This window comes from Monodelphis domestica, chromosome 2, assembly GCF_027887165.1.
Source record: "Monodelphis domestica isolate mMonDom1 chromosome 2, mMonDom1.pri, whole genome shotgun sequence".
NCBI lineage: Eukaryota > Metazoa > Chordata > Mammalia > Didelphimorphia > Didelphidae > Monodelphis > Monodelphis domestica.
The window spans coordinates 211,738,181-211,753,424 of record NC_077228.1 but is presented as its reverse complement, the minus strand read 5'-3'; the positions used below and the strand labels follow the sequence as shown (position 1 = coordinate 211,753,424).

General features: G+C 44.7%; 1 protein-coding gene across 13 annotated transcripts in view; it reads right to left on the bottom strand.

Moving 5' to 3' along the window:
• Positions 1-13,821, bottom strand: part of EXOC7 (exocyst complex component 7) — a 36,426-nt gene extending 22,605 nt beyond the window's left edge. For 2 of the 13 annotated variants that reach the window (XM_056817101.1, XM_056817102.1), the window contains exons 1-12: positions 13,569-13,763; positions 13,238-13,303; positions 12,213-12,397; positions 11,863-11,968; positions 9,470-9,692; positions 9,041-9,208; positions 5,349-5,441; positions 4,292-4,360; positions 3,024-3,169; positions 2,584-2,736; positions 902-1,000; positions 280-342 (exon numbers count right to left, since the gene is read on the bottom strand). In XM_056817101.1, coding sequence (XP_056673079.1) covers positions 280-342; positions 902-1,000; positions 2,584-2,736; positions 3,024-3,169; positions 4,292-4,360; positions 5,349-5,441; positions 9,041-9,208; positions 9,470-9,692; positions 11,863-11,968; positions 12,213-12,397; positions 13,238-13,303; positions 13,569-13,628 — 1,431 coding nt within the window. In that variant the 5' untranslated portion in view covers positions 13,629-13,763. Of the gene's footprint in view, positions 1-279; positions 343-901; positions 1,001-2,583; positions 2,737-3,023; positions 3,170-4,291; positions 4,361-5,348; positions 5,442-9,040; positions 9,209-9,469; positions 9,693-11,862; positions 11,969-12,212; positions 12,398-13,237; positions 13,304-13,568 lie in introns of all 13 variants that reach the window. The other 11 variants (XM_007482601.3, XM_003340306.4, XM_001369065.4 and 8 more) reach the window with 11 other exon arrangements.
• Positions 13,822-15,244: the final 1,423 nt, after the last annotated feature.

Sequence of the window (15,244 nt, the reverse complement as noted above, 5' to 3'; positions counted from 1 at the left end):
GGTAAGCCTGTAAAGCTCAGAGAACCTCTTCCCCAAGAAAGATATAGATTGCACCAATTAAAATGATGCATTCCACGACTCGCCATGCAAAGGGGCACTCTGTTAAAGGGCTTTAAGAATTACCACTGTTCATCCCTAACTCTTCCCAACACTTAGGAGGCAGAAAGGCAGGATTCTCCAAGCCAAATGCTCAGCATGCCCAGGGATTAGATTCTCAGCCTTGATGTTCTGTACAGTCCATTCATTCCCAACCACAAGAGTTATCCCAACAGTACCTACATTGCTTGTGAGCTCATGGACAGTGCCATCCTTGGGCATGTTGTATTCCTTGTCTGGGTCATTCTGTGAAAATAAGAATTCCCACATGCAATTAAAAGAGTGACTGAGGAAGATAGTGGAATAGAAGCAGGGAAAGCTCAAATCACCAAGAGAATCCTCTCCAAAAGAGTGACTGAGAACACTTTGGACTGCTTCCCAAAGTGTTTTTCTTCCTTGGAGGTCTCTTCCTCCCTCCTACTTGCTGGAGCCTACTGGCAGATGGTGACTAGGCCTAAAAGAGCTGGGAAAGTCCACCCCAATGCTTTAAGCTGGGGCCCTGAAATACCAACAAAGAAAGAGGGCAGGGAAATGTTAGACAAGAATTTTCTAGCCCCAGAAGAGTTTCAAAAGGGATCTGGAAGCCAATTCTGAGGAAAAAAAGGAAAGCATCTGGTGGCATGCTCCAAACTGGCAGCACAGTAATCCATCCACCTCTGCTTACATCTAATTCCATAACCATGTTTCCTTCAACTTTAAACTCAGCTGAACTGTCTCCATACCAGGTAATTTAGATGTCCTTAAGTCAACTCCCCAGTCATGGCTTCTGCCCCGATCTAGAAATATGATTGGGAAGAAAAGGTACCTTGATGTTATCAGCAAAATCCTCAAGAGCTTTGGCACCAGTGGTCTCCATGGAGGTAATGAGTCCTGGCAGCTTGTTCTTGGTGCTGGCAGCTGTGCCCTATAAGGACACTCTGGACAATCACAAAAAGGCCACTGCCTTCCAGCAGCTAATCACAACTCCTTCCCTCCCAGCAGTTCTCTGGAAGCTCAACTGTATACTCCCAGTTCCACCCTAACTCACCCTGGGCTGAGATGGCAAACAACCTTTCCCTTTCTGCACTGACAACAGGATACCTGCCCCTATCTGCTCAGGGCCATGGAGAAGATGAGTGGGGGTTGGACCCTAGTTGGAAAACTGAAATGTGAAATGGAGAATGGGGAAAGGTTACCACAGTAGAGTAGAAAGAATGCTAGTTTTAGAATCAGAAGACCTGGCCTCAAATCCCAGCTCTGCTACTTAAGTAAGTGGTATGACCTTGGACAAGTAAACCATTCTGAGCCTCAGTTTCCTCATCTGTAAAATCAGGGCAGTGAAACTTTTTTTTTTTTAAACTCTTACCTTGTGTCTTAGATTCAATAATATGTATTGGTTCCAAGGCAGAAGAACAATAGGAGCAAGGAAATGGAGGTTAAGTGACTTGCCCAGAGTTGCACAGCTAGGAAGTGTCTGAGGCCATATTTAAACAAACCCAGGAACTCCTGTCTCTAGGCCTGGCTTTCTATCCATTGAACCACCTAGATATTCCTAGTAGCAAAATTTTTACTAACTGTCCTTAGAGGACTGTTGGAACAATGATGGCATCTATAAGGTGCTTTTTTTTTTAAACCCTTACCTTCTGTCTTAGAATCAATACAGTATATTGGTTCCAAGGCAGAAGAGTGGTAAGGGCTAGGCAATAGGGGTTAAGTGACTTGCCCACGGTCACACAGCTAGATGGTGTGTCTGAGGCCAGATTTGAACCTAGTATCTCCCATCTCTATGCCTGTCTATATTCTCTTCAATTCAGTGATAATGATCCTCCTGGCTGTTTCTCTTCTGACCCTGAGCATCTTCTCTGGTTGTTCTCCATTCCTGGAATGTTCTCTATCCTCATTTCCACCTCCAAGCTTCCCTGGCTTCCTTCAGGTCTCAGTTAAAGTCCTTCAAAAAACCTATCCTATTCCTCCTTAATGCTAGTGCTTTGCCTCTGAGACTACTCCCAATTTATCCTGTATCTTCTTTTTTTCTTTTATAACCCTTACCTTCCATCTTAGAATCAATACTGTGTATTGGTTCCAAGACAGAAGAGTGGTAAGGGCTAGGCAATGGGGGTCAAGTGACTTGCCTAGGGTCACACAGCTAGGAAGTGTCTAAGGCTAGATTTGAATCCAGGACCTTTCTCATCTCTGGGCCTGACTCTCAATCCACTGAGCTACCTAGCTGCCCATTATCCTGTATTTTCTTGTTTGTATGTAGTTATTTTCATGTTGTGTCCATAAGACTATGAGCTCCTTGAGAGCCAGGACTGTGGGGTTTTTGGTCTTTCTTTATATTTTCAGGATGGCAAATAGTAGGCACTTCATAAATGTTTGTTGACTTGATTTATAGATTTAGAGGGAGAATGATAAAGGGAAAAGAAAATGGGGAAGGCAAAGCTTAGGCTAAGTGTAAGATCTCTACCTTTCTTGTTTTGTCCCCATGAACATCTATTTGACACATACCTGAAGTACTTGATCAAACTCAGGCTTGGTTTGCTTAAGATGCCGTAAGATGGGGAAGACTGTGAGCACAGCTGAGTAGTCATGTCGGATGATGGCCTTTCGGGCAACTGACACAATGTTCTCCCCCTCCATCATGAGTCCATCCAATGCATCCTAAGAGGAAGGGGCCAGAGGGAGGCAGGTCAGCAGAGAAAGATAGGCATCGAGGTAGGAAGGACAAGATGGGTAAAGTGGGGCATGTTCTGTGGAGCTAGGTGCCATAATTTCAAGACATGGAAGGCACAGAATTCAACACAGATCCTACAAGGCTCAATGATGGCTGGAGTATAAAAGGTTATGAAGAAAAACCCTAATACAAGCTTCAGAAAATCTAGACATAGCTCTGATTGTAAGCAGGTGAGTAGAGACCCAGAGAATTCATGTAGAAGCAAAAATAGGACCTGGATAAGGGAGTCAAAGGTCTTTTTTTGATGGTGCTCTGGGATGATATCCGTCAGCAGCTGGTACTCGCTCTGTGCCAACTTGACAAAGGCACTGACGCAGTGGATGTAGGCATCAATTTCCATATCCAGCATATCATCCCTCCCTGTGGAAATAGCACAAACTCTGAGCTACTGGCCTGGGGAGCAACTGTACTCCCAGCCCAGTGCTCATTCTGGAGTGTGGGTTACCCCTCAGGCTTTCTGCCTGCTGCCCAGACCAGCAACATGGAGAATGGAGTCAGGCTGCCCTGTAACTGGAAAATTTACTGGGTGTAAGGGAACAAAAAGAAAACGGGGAGCCTCATCTCTCCTGTTAATTCTGACTACAGACTGAAGAGTGCAAACCCAGAACATCTGTATCCCATAAAGATGCAAGGAGAAAGAGAGTTCTTAAATCTCCTTTCCTGGAAAGGCAAGGCCAGGCCCTACTCAGCTGCCAAATGCTAAAAACCATGAATGGTCTTAGCCAGGAAGAAGCCCTATGTAGAGCAACATCCATTATTGGAGAATTGAACACAGCTCCTTTTCTATTGAAGAAATAGTGTTTCCTTCCATAGTGTGGGCCCTCACAGCATAGTTAACAATAGGCTAAGATGCAAGGAGAGCCCTAGCATGGTTCCCTTTAGCAATACCACTGGAAGGGATGGAGACAGTGAAAAATACATTATTCCCAATGAGCCAAGTGGCCTGGTGGCCAAAACCTGAGAAAATATATTAGCTCTGCCCTCCATCCAAACATGATGGAGAGGAAGGGATCCCTTGAAGCCAGAACTCCAAAGGAGAAGAGAAAGGGTCCTAATATTAACAACCAGCAAGAGTATTCTCACAGGCAAGAGCAACAGCAGAACAGCCTGGGGGAAGCCCTCTCAGAGCTGGGAGGGGGAGGCAGAAGTCCATGAGATTTAGGCTCTGGGGCTGCTGCCAGTGCCAAGAAGCTATGGTCAGATGGAGAGCAGCTGCTCTCCCTCTCTGTTCCCTGTAGCTTTGGTTTCTTCTCCAGCTCCATCCCTGGTCAATGAGAGGTGTCTTTCCACTCTCCTGAGGCAGCAGTACCTCCATCTGGAGGGTGACAAATAAGAGCTACAGCCAAAGAGAAAGGATAGTAGAGGATAGGGCCATCAAAAGCCAGGGGGAGGGGGAGTCCAGCCAACATGTTGGCCCATAGTGGGAGATGCTGCAAAGGAAGCCATCGGCAGCTGGTTATGGGGTTATGCCACAGTACTCACCGGCCAGTGGCCCGTGCTTGTCGTTCAGGGCCTCGGACAGATGCTTAACTCGGAAATCATGCTCGTGACCTAGCGAGATGTTGGCCGCACAAACACAGGCAGCGGTTTATCCAGGGGACTGAGTGGGCTGTCTCTCAGGGGTGGGAACCCCTCAGTCTCCGGCAGAAAAACACTTGATGGGAGGGGATGGGGAATAGGGAGACTTGGGAGAGGGCTTTGAGCCCCTCCTATGTCTCAAATTACCATTGGAACAGCCTTTTCAAGCCTGAGCAGCAGTGCCTCCTGGAATCCCCTCTAATAGTTATATCTTTCCCATCTCCTTCCTAGCTTGGAGGCTAAAAGGGAAAATCCAAGCATGAGGAAGAAGGGGGTGAGAGAAGCTAGAGGTGCTCCAATACACCTGAGACTAAGGGAGCTTCTTCATCTTTATCTCCAAGTCCCTCTGCAAACACAGGGAAAGAAAACTTCTCTGCTGTCCAATAATGTTGCTCTAGTTTGAACAAGTACAAAAATCTTCTTGGTGCCACTTTGGGCAGAGATGCCCCACTTCTGGGCAGAGTCAGTTCTACAAAGAGCAGCTAGCCATGTAGAAGTGGGGAGAGAAGCCCTATCCAGTGACCTGGTCACATCCATCTCTGTTCACCATTCACCTCCCAAAGGGGGTTTGGGGTAGTTTGGTCCTGCATTGCCAATCTGAATGTGAAAGGGCTGCTCCACTGGCTGAGAACTTTTTCTTGAGTTTAAACAGAAGGAAACAGAAACAGACAGGGAAGGAAGGGGCAAGGTGTCCTCCGGGAGGGCAGAGCTGCCGATTGCCAGACAGTTCTAGACCCAGTGCCAAGAAAAATGCCACCAGGCCAGTTGAAGTTAGTGCTGTGCCAATACACTGCAATTCCCACCCATCCCTTCTTATCATAGCTACAGAAAGACGAATTATCACCACAGCCCAGGGAAGGGTTGGGGATCCCAGTACCGTCGGAGGCTCTGCCCTACCAAATGAATGGAACACACAGTGAAGTAGTGGGTAGAAAGGAGACAGAGAACACAGGGTGATTACCTTCCAGAGGAATGAGGTTAGAACCCCCCTTTTTCCCATCTAGACCATGCTGAGAATACTGTTTCAGAAGGTTCTGAGCCTTACGAATCGTCCCTGTCACCAGAGCCACACAGAGAGGAGACAAGAAGACCTAGGAAATGAGTGAGAGAAAACAGCAGCAGCCCTCCACCAGTCCCAAAGGCCCACAACACCCAGCCTGACAACAGTAAGCATGCCCAGGACACACCTTCACCCAGAGTGTCCCTGCCACTTCCCAGGGTGGCACCAGAGACTTAGAGGTGTGAGGTAAAGGAAAGGAAACACTGTGTCCCCAAGTCAAATCTCTGAAGTCTCAAGAGCAGATATTATTCAAAGTGTTCCCTGATTCCAGATTCTCTTGAAACTGGGTAAACCTGAGGAGGTGGAGCAAGTAAGGCAGAGAATCTAAGCAGAGCCCCATCATGACAGGTAGAGAACAAGATACTGCTCACTGGGTGGCACTTTAACTAGAACAGGCATGGTGCCTGGAAGAGAAGAAGTGCTAACAAGGAGCCTACCTGCCCACCCTCCCGCAGTAGAGACAATCAGCTGGGAGAAAGAGCCCTTATTCCTGGATCTCCCAGAGGAGGCTCTCCTGAAGATCCTGGAGTAAGCTCTACTTGAAGCCAGCAGATACATGGCTTAGTCCTCACACTCTAGGAAGGGTTCTATGAGCATGCTCAGTGCTAGTCCTCAAGATTCAAACAGAAAAAGGGAGGTAGAATCTGGGAGTTAGTGGAAAGGTTCCAAGTGACCTTGGGAGATGAGAGCCCAAAGGCTGAAGGCAGAGAGGCTCAGAGACCAATCTAGCACTGGCCATGGGCCTCCCTGGAGCAGCAAGTCACTGAAACTACCCAAAGAACTTGGAAAAAAACCTGGAAGCCAAGAGAGAACCAAACAGAAGCCACATGGGAAGTAGAGAGAGAAAGGGCTGAAAAGTGGGGAATGCATTCTTGGCATGGGAGGAAAAAAAAACAGAACAGTTAGTGTCAGGTTCAAACAACACAAACAATATCATGAAGCCAGCAGTTTCCTGGGTCAGACATTGCCGTGTAAACAAGACACTCCAAAAAGAAAACTTGGAAAAGTAAAATAAAATGTTAAAATTAACAAAGCAAATTGATTAACAAAATAGGTAGATGGGGAAGGAGAAAGGCTCAACTCTGTATCCTTTCTATTTTGACCTATCTTTCTTTCTTTCCTTTATTTAAAATCCTTACCTGCTATCTTAGAATTGAGATTAATTATCAATTCTAAGAAAGAAGAGCAGCAAGGGTAGGCAAGTGTGGTTAAATGATTTGCTCAGTCACATATCTAGGAAGTGTCTGGGGCCAGATATGAATCCAGATCTTCCCAACTCTAGGTGTGTTGCTATGTTAACTAGCTACCTCTATTTTGATATTCCTCTTCTTTCCTGCCCCAGAGATTCCTTTTTTCTCCTTGTCACCCCTGACATCCTTTACTCTGGAATCAAAATGAACAGTTGAGGCAGGCTCCTAGGTACTAGACATTTTCTGCTTCAGGAAGGTTTTGAATGGCTCAGCTCTTCCTTGTAGCACAGCAATTCATTTAGTTATTAAAAGATGAACTTGGCTGCCCCTGCTCAGTATCTGTTGCCCTTGCCCCTTCTTTCTCCCAAACAAATAGGCCATGCTAATGAGGCAGACAGATTCAAGTCTGACAATAGAAGCAAACAACCAAATGGGAAACCAACTGATATATCAGTATGGACCAGGAAACCAGGACCTTATTAAAGCATCTGCCAAGTTTATCAGGGCTACAAGAAGAGCTGGCTAGCTCCTTGTTTCAGCTCCTCTAGTTAAGTGTGCAGTTAGTTCCATGAGTAGATATGTCAGTGATTGTTCTGACTCATGACCTCCCTGGTTCTGTTCCTCACACTTTACAAAAATCCAGAGCCCCAGGCTCCTCTGCAACCTGGGACTCCTTCCTTAACTCCTGGAATGCCACCTGAGAACTGCTCTTGGGCATTTTCTGTAATTTCTCTTCTTATATTTACAAGCTAAGAATGGGTTATGTCCTCACCCTGGCAATGGGGTCAGGTTACTACTTCCTGAGAGAATCTGTCTCCAAGGATGGAGAGCTATCGACAATCAGCTGTAGGGTTCCAAGGGTCTGGCAAAGAATGAGAGCAAAAAACACTGTGAAGGAGACAGGCAGAGGACATAAGTGATATAAAGGGCAAGATTATACATCCCCCAATTAAGTCTATCTTGGAAGGGAAAAGAATGGAGATGTGACTCCTGCAGGAGACACTTGGTTCCAATGCTGTCAGAGACATAGCTGCCACACTCGATTAGTAAGCTGTTTTATTATTTGTAGCAGGCACTCTGAGAAGGCTGCCCTGGGATAATTATATGGGAAGAAGGGAAGCAGGGACCTGTAGATTGGGAGTCTGCTTCCTAATTCTTCAGGTTGGCTCCAAGGCACAGCGCCTGGACATTGCTACAGGCCAATTTACTCATTTCTGACTTGACAATCTTAACTTTGGAGAAGGGGAACAAGTGGTCTTCTCTCTCTTAAGTGTGAGAATAGCCTCTCAAATTCAGTAGAGGGGTAAAGTTTACAATAAGGAATGAGGTTTAAGGCTGGTTTGAAGTCCTGGGCTAACACCCAACTCTTACAGCACACAAAGCTATTAGAGAAGTGGCATTTTATAAACTTTAAAGTACTATGTAAATGGGAGGCATTGCTTTTACTCCAAAATATGCTGCTATGAGGATGGGAAGTGGGACTCTTCTGGGAAATGCCTAGGAACAATTTGACCTTCAAGAGTAGAGAGCAAGGGCAGAAGATGTAAAAATGTGGCTCTTTTGGCTCTAAGGGTACAGCAGAACCATTCTTTTGAAATATCCCAGCCTCACCATGAGCTGTATGTGAACAGTCTCTCACTCAAGGAAAAACTTCTCTCTGTTAGAAATGACAAGGCTTGGCAAGCTGTGACACATAAAAGCACTGATTACCTGGAATGTAGACTGCTTGGGACACAGAGATGATAAGGAACAAAAGGGGAAAAAAAAACACAAAAAACAAACCAAAAGAACAAATTGATATTCTAAGATACCAACAATTCCACATGCCAGTCCTTATCCTAACTATCTTCCCTTATCTCTCAGTACACAGCCTTGACTTTGTGATAAAATCCAGAGGTTAAACCTACTTCCTCCCCAAGGAGAATTTGGGGTATTCTGTCCTCAAGAGCATATCCATGGAACAATAGCTCCACTGATGTCCAAAGAGAACTGCCCAGCTTCAGTAATTAAAAGGTCCCTAAAAATACCAAGTAAGTGATGGGTGAGAATCAAGATGGCCCAATTACTAATGTACTGTTCTTTTTAGAGTTCTTTGGACTCCTTGAGTTCTCAGAGATCTTCCACTGAAGTTTTTTCCAGAAAAATAGTTTTTATGTAAAACACAACTCCTATGGGAGGGAAGGAGTGGTTAGCACCCTTTTGTTCTTTTTTAGGTGAACAGACATCTATTCTTCTCCCTAGATACATAGGGTAATGAAGCCACCACAAAGACAATCTCCCTAGAGTTGTCCTGGCAGCTAGAATACCTATACTAGCCAGTGTTATTCTAGAAGGAACTGATATACTAGTAGAGCAGGGAAGATGAGGCCTCCTTCTATTAGATGAGTCACAACAGGGGCTCACCTGGCCGTTTGACTGGTTTTTTGGTGGGTGTGTCTTTCCTTTTATTGGGAATAGCAGGGGAGTAAGGAACTCCAGAAGAGGAAGTACTTTTTCGAAAGTGCTCTTTCAGGCCCTTGATGGAGCGGTCCAGCTGACTGGAACGGATCTGATAGTAAACATTCATGAAATCTGAGAAGACACAGAGAAAACAGAAGCATGGGGTTTAGGAACCCCGCTAAGAGTTTTTTCAAACAGCATTTGCTTGTTTTTGTGGCCAGATGGCCAAGTTTCCCAAGGGCAGCCTGCTGCCTTCTGCTTCTCAAGTGGTCCACATGGTCCTGAGTGGTACAGAGCCCGGGGTCTTTTGTCCTTTTTCCCTTTCTCCCACACAGTGCAGAAAGCTTTGCAGCATCTAGAACCTTTATGCAAGGTCTGGATAGATTCCCTCACCTTGGTTCCTGCCATACTCCACCAGCCATCGAGAAATTCGGATGACATCATGGAGCACACTCTCAGAGAGATGCTCCAGGGTTATGTCATCCTGAGCCTCCATTTCATCTTCCCCACTGATCAGATCCAGAATGAGCACAGGGGAGACGACCTTACTGTGTCGAGTCATCAAACTTCGGAACTCGGACTCCAGGGACTCTTTTCCACGTTCAAACAGGAACTTCTACAAGAAGGAGAGAATATTTACTCTCCTGGATGTTAAGCTAGCCATCCCTGTTTCTGTACTGAGGTCTTCATATGGGCCATTGTGTTCCTTTATCAGCACTATGTAAATCCAAGTGCCCCCTCTTCTTCTCATGCTTTCACACTCATTACAGAAAGCTTCAAACCAACTCAGATTCACTCACATTCAACCTTCCCAGATGAACTCTGTCTTCTTCCAAGGCCCCTCAGAGCCTCCATTCCAATATAAAAGCACAATGCCAGTAAGGACTCCATAACATTCTCCTGCATGGTGTTAATTTATACTCACCACTGTGCTGTTTTACTCATATTCTTACAATGGATCGATACTTTGTCTCCTGGGAAGGCCCTACAGGGCAAGGATCAAATCTCCTACTTTTGGGAGGTGTTCCTCCTAGCCCTCCTCTAAAAGTAATGCTAAAATGTCTTTGAGTATTTGTTAGTATCACTACTGACAAAATCTTGACCTCTGCTATCAAACTTAAAGAGAAACTGGATCCTGTGACCAAGTATCATGTAGAAAACCACATATTAGCACTATTTTCTATTGTGTTGTTTTGTTAAACATTTTCCAATTACATTTTTTAATGTTTCATTCCCTGCTCCATTTTTTTTTGGTTGGAGGGAGAGGTGGAATGGCAAGTTGACATCTCTGTTCTAGCACATATACAGAGACTTTACAAAAGAATGAAAAGATCCTAGATTCAGAGCCAGAAAGACCCCAAAGATTTGAGGGTGGGTGGCTGTCTTTGAACTTGCATGAGAAAAAAACTAGATCTTTATCCACTACTTGAAATTTAGCATTTCCTTCAATTATACAGGTAGGCAACAAAACATTCTGAAAAAGCATCTTCAGGGCTTCATTAGACTTGAAGAAGGGTCTATGAGACAGAAAAGGTAAGAATTTTTTATCTAGTCTAAATCTTCCCTGATTTGATTAATGAGCAGGCTGAAGTCTGGGAAAATTAAGTGACTTCACCAAAGTCACACAGACAGAAAATAACAAAAGCTAGGATTAGAACTCAAGTCTCCTGAGTTCAAATCCATGTTTTTTCAGGGACAAAAATTACTCAGAAGACATGAAGTGGTTGTAATCTGTATCCCTAGAAGTGAGAACCTACAGTGATAAAACTAAAGATCCATCAAAGGATGTTCTACTTATCCAACATCATCTCTATATACTGTGATCAAAATCCATTCTTGATTACATTTAAAATTATTTATTTCTGTCTCTGATATTCTAATTTCTCAAGAAAGAACTTCCTGTTTGAGAAGAGAAGATACAGTTCCCTAGACTCTACTTCTTGGCTTACTGCATTTTTTTAGGAAAAGAAATAACTGGGTAACTGGGGGGGGGGGGGCTGGGGAGATTCAACATCTCATTAGTAAAGTAACAGCTCAGCAATAAGAACAGGTCACACAGCTTTGTATTTTCTAATTGTGGGTCTTAAGGTTTTCCTCCCAACATGCTACATTCTGGCTCATGCCTCCGATCTATGCTAGTTTGATTTTAAAACCACTCACTGTCTCACCAACAAACTCATCCATATCAGTTTCTGGGCCTTTGTCAGTACCTAGCACACTGCTGATGATCAATATATATTTGTTAAATGGAGACCAACACTCTTTGTAAGTAGCACAGTGTAATGGATAGATTGATCCTTTTGGAGTCAGGAAGATCTGGGTTTAAATGCTGCCCTAAGCACTTACTGGCTTTATGATCCTAGACAAGTCATTTAACTTCTTTAAGCTTTAGTTTCTTCATCTGTAAAATGAGGGGATGGACTAATTGACCTTGAAGGTAATTTGTGGCTCTACAGTCAATCTTTTGACCATTACTCTCCAAAATTTTATCTTCACTCTTTTTCTACAGCCTTTCTTTTCTTCAAATTCACCTTCTCTAGGAAATATTACCAAATTAATCCTAGTCTAGCTCTGGGTTACACCAATTTTTTTGCATTTGGGTATAATTCCACACACTTAAATTGTGATGAACAGGTTCAAATGTTTGTAGTTATGCTGGTCCTCATTGGAAACAGCTGAGCATGGCTTACTAGATTCTCCATACTTGACTACTGAAACCAAGTACTATTTCTTTTCATGTTCTTTGGTCAATACTAGTGGACTGACAAGAAAGAAGTCTCCCTTACCACTCGGTTCAGCTCTGGGCTGTCAGGATTGTTGTCCTGAAAATACTCCACTGCCTTCTGTATTTTAGCCATGCATCCTAGGTATTCCTCCAGCCTTCCTGTGGGGCTATAAAAAAAAAAGGCCTCTTGTTAGCTGGAAAGGGTAGTTGCGGACAACTCACAACATTCAGTAGTCCTGATAGGGGGGAGTTCCTGTGGTAAACCAGGGAAGATTGAGCTCTGTTGGATTTAAGAGGAAGGGGATTCAAGATGTCACGTTCTGAGAAGGGAAATCAATATTGTAGGGAGTCCCACCACATGGCCCAGATTCTTTATAGGAATAATGATATGGAAAGCTGGGTGTGGCTTACCCTTCCCTAATTATCTTCTCTGTGTCACTGGCCACATGGTAATAGCTGATGACATGGTCTAGACAGGATAGGGTCTTCTCCACATTCTCTTGTAATCGCTGCAGGTTCTCTGTTTGCTTGTGCACAGGGATGATGGAGTTCTCCAGCTTCATAAGCCGGCTCTCAAAAGATGATAGGATAGAAACCTGTAGGAAAGAGGGAAGTTTGGAGTCTGAAAATGGCTTATTGTGCTTTAAGGTTTCCACAGCACTTTCTTCCCAACAACCCCATGAGTTTGTTAGCATAAGTATCATTAGACTAGCTTAGTTTAGACCACAGGTAATATGACAGCAATATAGGAGAAATAAAAGCATCTGTATGTGTATACAGTCATAGATAAATCTATTCATTCCTGTGTCCATATTATCTCCCCATTATTTTATATATAAATGTATATAATATGTAACATTGGGGCAGAAGTCACCTCTTTTCCATATTCTATAAGGCCTGGTACAAAATGCCATGTCTAGCCCAATCAGTATTTGTTCAGGATACCTAACAAGGAATTAGTAAGGAAAATCCCAACTAAGGAGAGAGTAACCTGCTTCTGGGTCCTAATTCAAGAGGTGCAGCAGGTGAGAGAAGTTGGTTAAAATTACAGGATCAGAGAATGATCCAGTTATAGAGAGCACAGAATGTTTAACTTACAGAGAGGCCTTTGAGATCAATGAATCCAACCTCCTCAGGTTACAGATGGGGAAACTGAGGTCAGATAAACACCCCTACTTGATGTAATCTGCCAGGATCTCTGGTGTCACACATATCCTAATTTAACCTGTAAATATTTCTTTGTATGATGTCTCTCATATTAGATTGTAAGCTTCTCGAAGGCAGGTACTGCTTTTGACCTCTTTCTGTATTCCCAGCGCTTAGCATAATGCCTGGCACATAGTTGGCACTTGATAAATGCTTGTTGAGTACTGCCTGATCTGGGTCCGGGGTGCACTACCTTGGGAAGTTCTCCAAAAACCTTGCCACACACTCACCATGTTCTTGGTTAGTTGGTCGCTCTTCTCCAGGCTGTCTCGGATGAAAGAGAGCGTCTCCTCCTCCTGGGGAATGGATGGAAGGATGAATGATAGAGGAGGGCATTAGTCACCCCGTGGAGTGCGCAGGAGGGGCCAAGAGAGAGCAGGGAAAGAGGGGAGGAGGTTCCCCTTCCAGGCTGCGCCCCCTCCTGCCCCGGATCCGGGCTGTCAATGCTCCCACCCTTCTTCCATCTCTTTCCTTCTCCCTGGGATCTTTCCCCACATCCGCGCCCCCCCAATCCTTCTTCCATTCCCGCATGCCGCCCTCCTCCCGTCGCCTCCGCCCCACCTGCTTCAATTTGTCCTCTATCTCCCGTCGCCGCACGGACGCCTCCTGAGGAGGAATCATCGCAGCTGCGAAGCTGCCGATCCAGGGAGATCCCGGATCCCCGCCGGCCTGCGCCCCTCACTCCATAGGCCCTTTCCGGAACGGTCTTCTTCGGCCACCGTCTCCGGCACACCCACTTCCGCCCGGCGTCCTGCCCAAAGTAGCGGAGATGGTATTGGGACTACGCGTGCGCACACAGCACCCCCCTCCAGTTTTCCCAGTTGAGACTGCGCATGTACGCAATTTTTTCTCTAGGGTGATATTCACTTTGGGTGGTAGGCGTGACAAATGTGGTTCTGAGAGAGTGGGGACGTAAGAATAGTTTTCCTATCTGGGAAGCCCTCCATCAGAGGGGAAAAAAAAAACCCAACATCTTTGCATAAAATTTCTCTGATAAGGGGGTTTGATATCCAAGATCTCTTGAGAACTAACGAATATCGATGTAGCCGGCAGTGATCGTAGCCGTGGACCTAGTCTGACTGCGGAGGATTTTCCTGCTCCCAACACAAAGGGGCGGGACTGCATGTCAGAATATCTTTGCTCCGGTCGGTGGGGCTGGACGGTGAGGTGGAGCCTTCCTTTTGGCCTTCGCGCTTTGGTATCCTTGGTAGGAGGTCGAGGTGGCAATTGTATAGCCTCAGGCACCTGAGTTCTTGTCAGTGATTCAACTTGCTGCAGGCAATGACTTGAAGGAGCAAAATCAGTCTAGATGCAGTTTACATTCTTGTATTTGGGGAAATTGGCTTTTTTTCCTTTTAAATAAAGATTATTAATTAAAATAAAATAACAGCTCACCAACAGCCCCTATCATCTCTGTTCACCAGAGCAAAGCATGGAGGGTGTATAAAAATCTGTGTAATCTGAATGCCATAAACATACAGACAAGACAATACAGAGTTTTAATGATGGAGCCTTGGGGAAAGAGAAAGCAAGTCAGAAAAAATTTTAAAAGAATGGTATTAATGATTTTTTTTTGCAGTGCTTATTAGCATAGCAAACACAAGGAGACAAAACTGAATAGGGGGAATTTAAACCTTTTTGCACTTTTCCACAATTCTTAAAGAATCCTCACTTTTTGGTGGCCTGAGGTACTTCTCTCTTTGATCTTATGAGCACCCACACAAATAGTTTTCTTGATTGGGGGGAATGAAAGGAAAATGTCAACACAGTATCTCCATTAATGGTCCTGCTCAAGCTCTATAAGTTCACTGAGAAGACCAATTTCAACATCCCAGGGCAGCATTGTATTGTTCAGTCATTTTCAGTCAGGGGGCTGGCAGGTACTAGGGGCTAGTGGCAGAAAGACCCAAGTTCAAATTCAGCCTTAGTCACTTCCTAGCTGTGATCCCAGGCAAGCCAATTAACCTCTGCTTGCCTGATCAAAGAATCCACTGGATCCATTAGAAGAAGAAAAAAATAACACACTACTCCAGTATCCTTTCCAAAAAAAACCCCATAGATACCTGTGGTCCACCAGGTCATGAAGAGTCAGACATGACTGAACAACAGCAACATCATTTTCAGCTGGATGCAACTCTTCATGACGCCATTTGGGTGTTTTTGTTTTTTTTTTGTCAGAAATACTAGAGTGGTTTGCCATTTTGTTCTCCAGCTCCTTTTACAGTTGAGGAAACTGA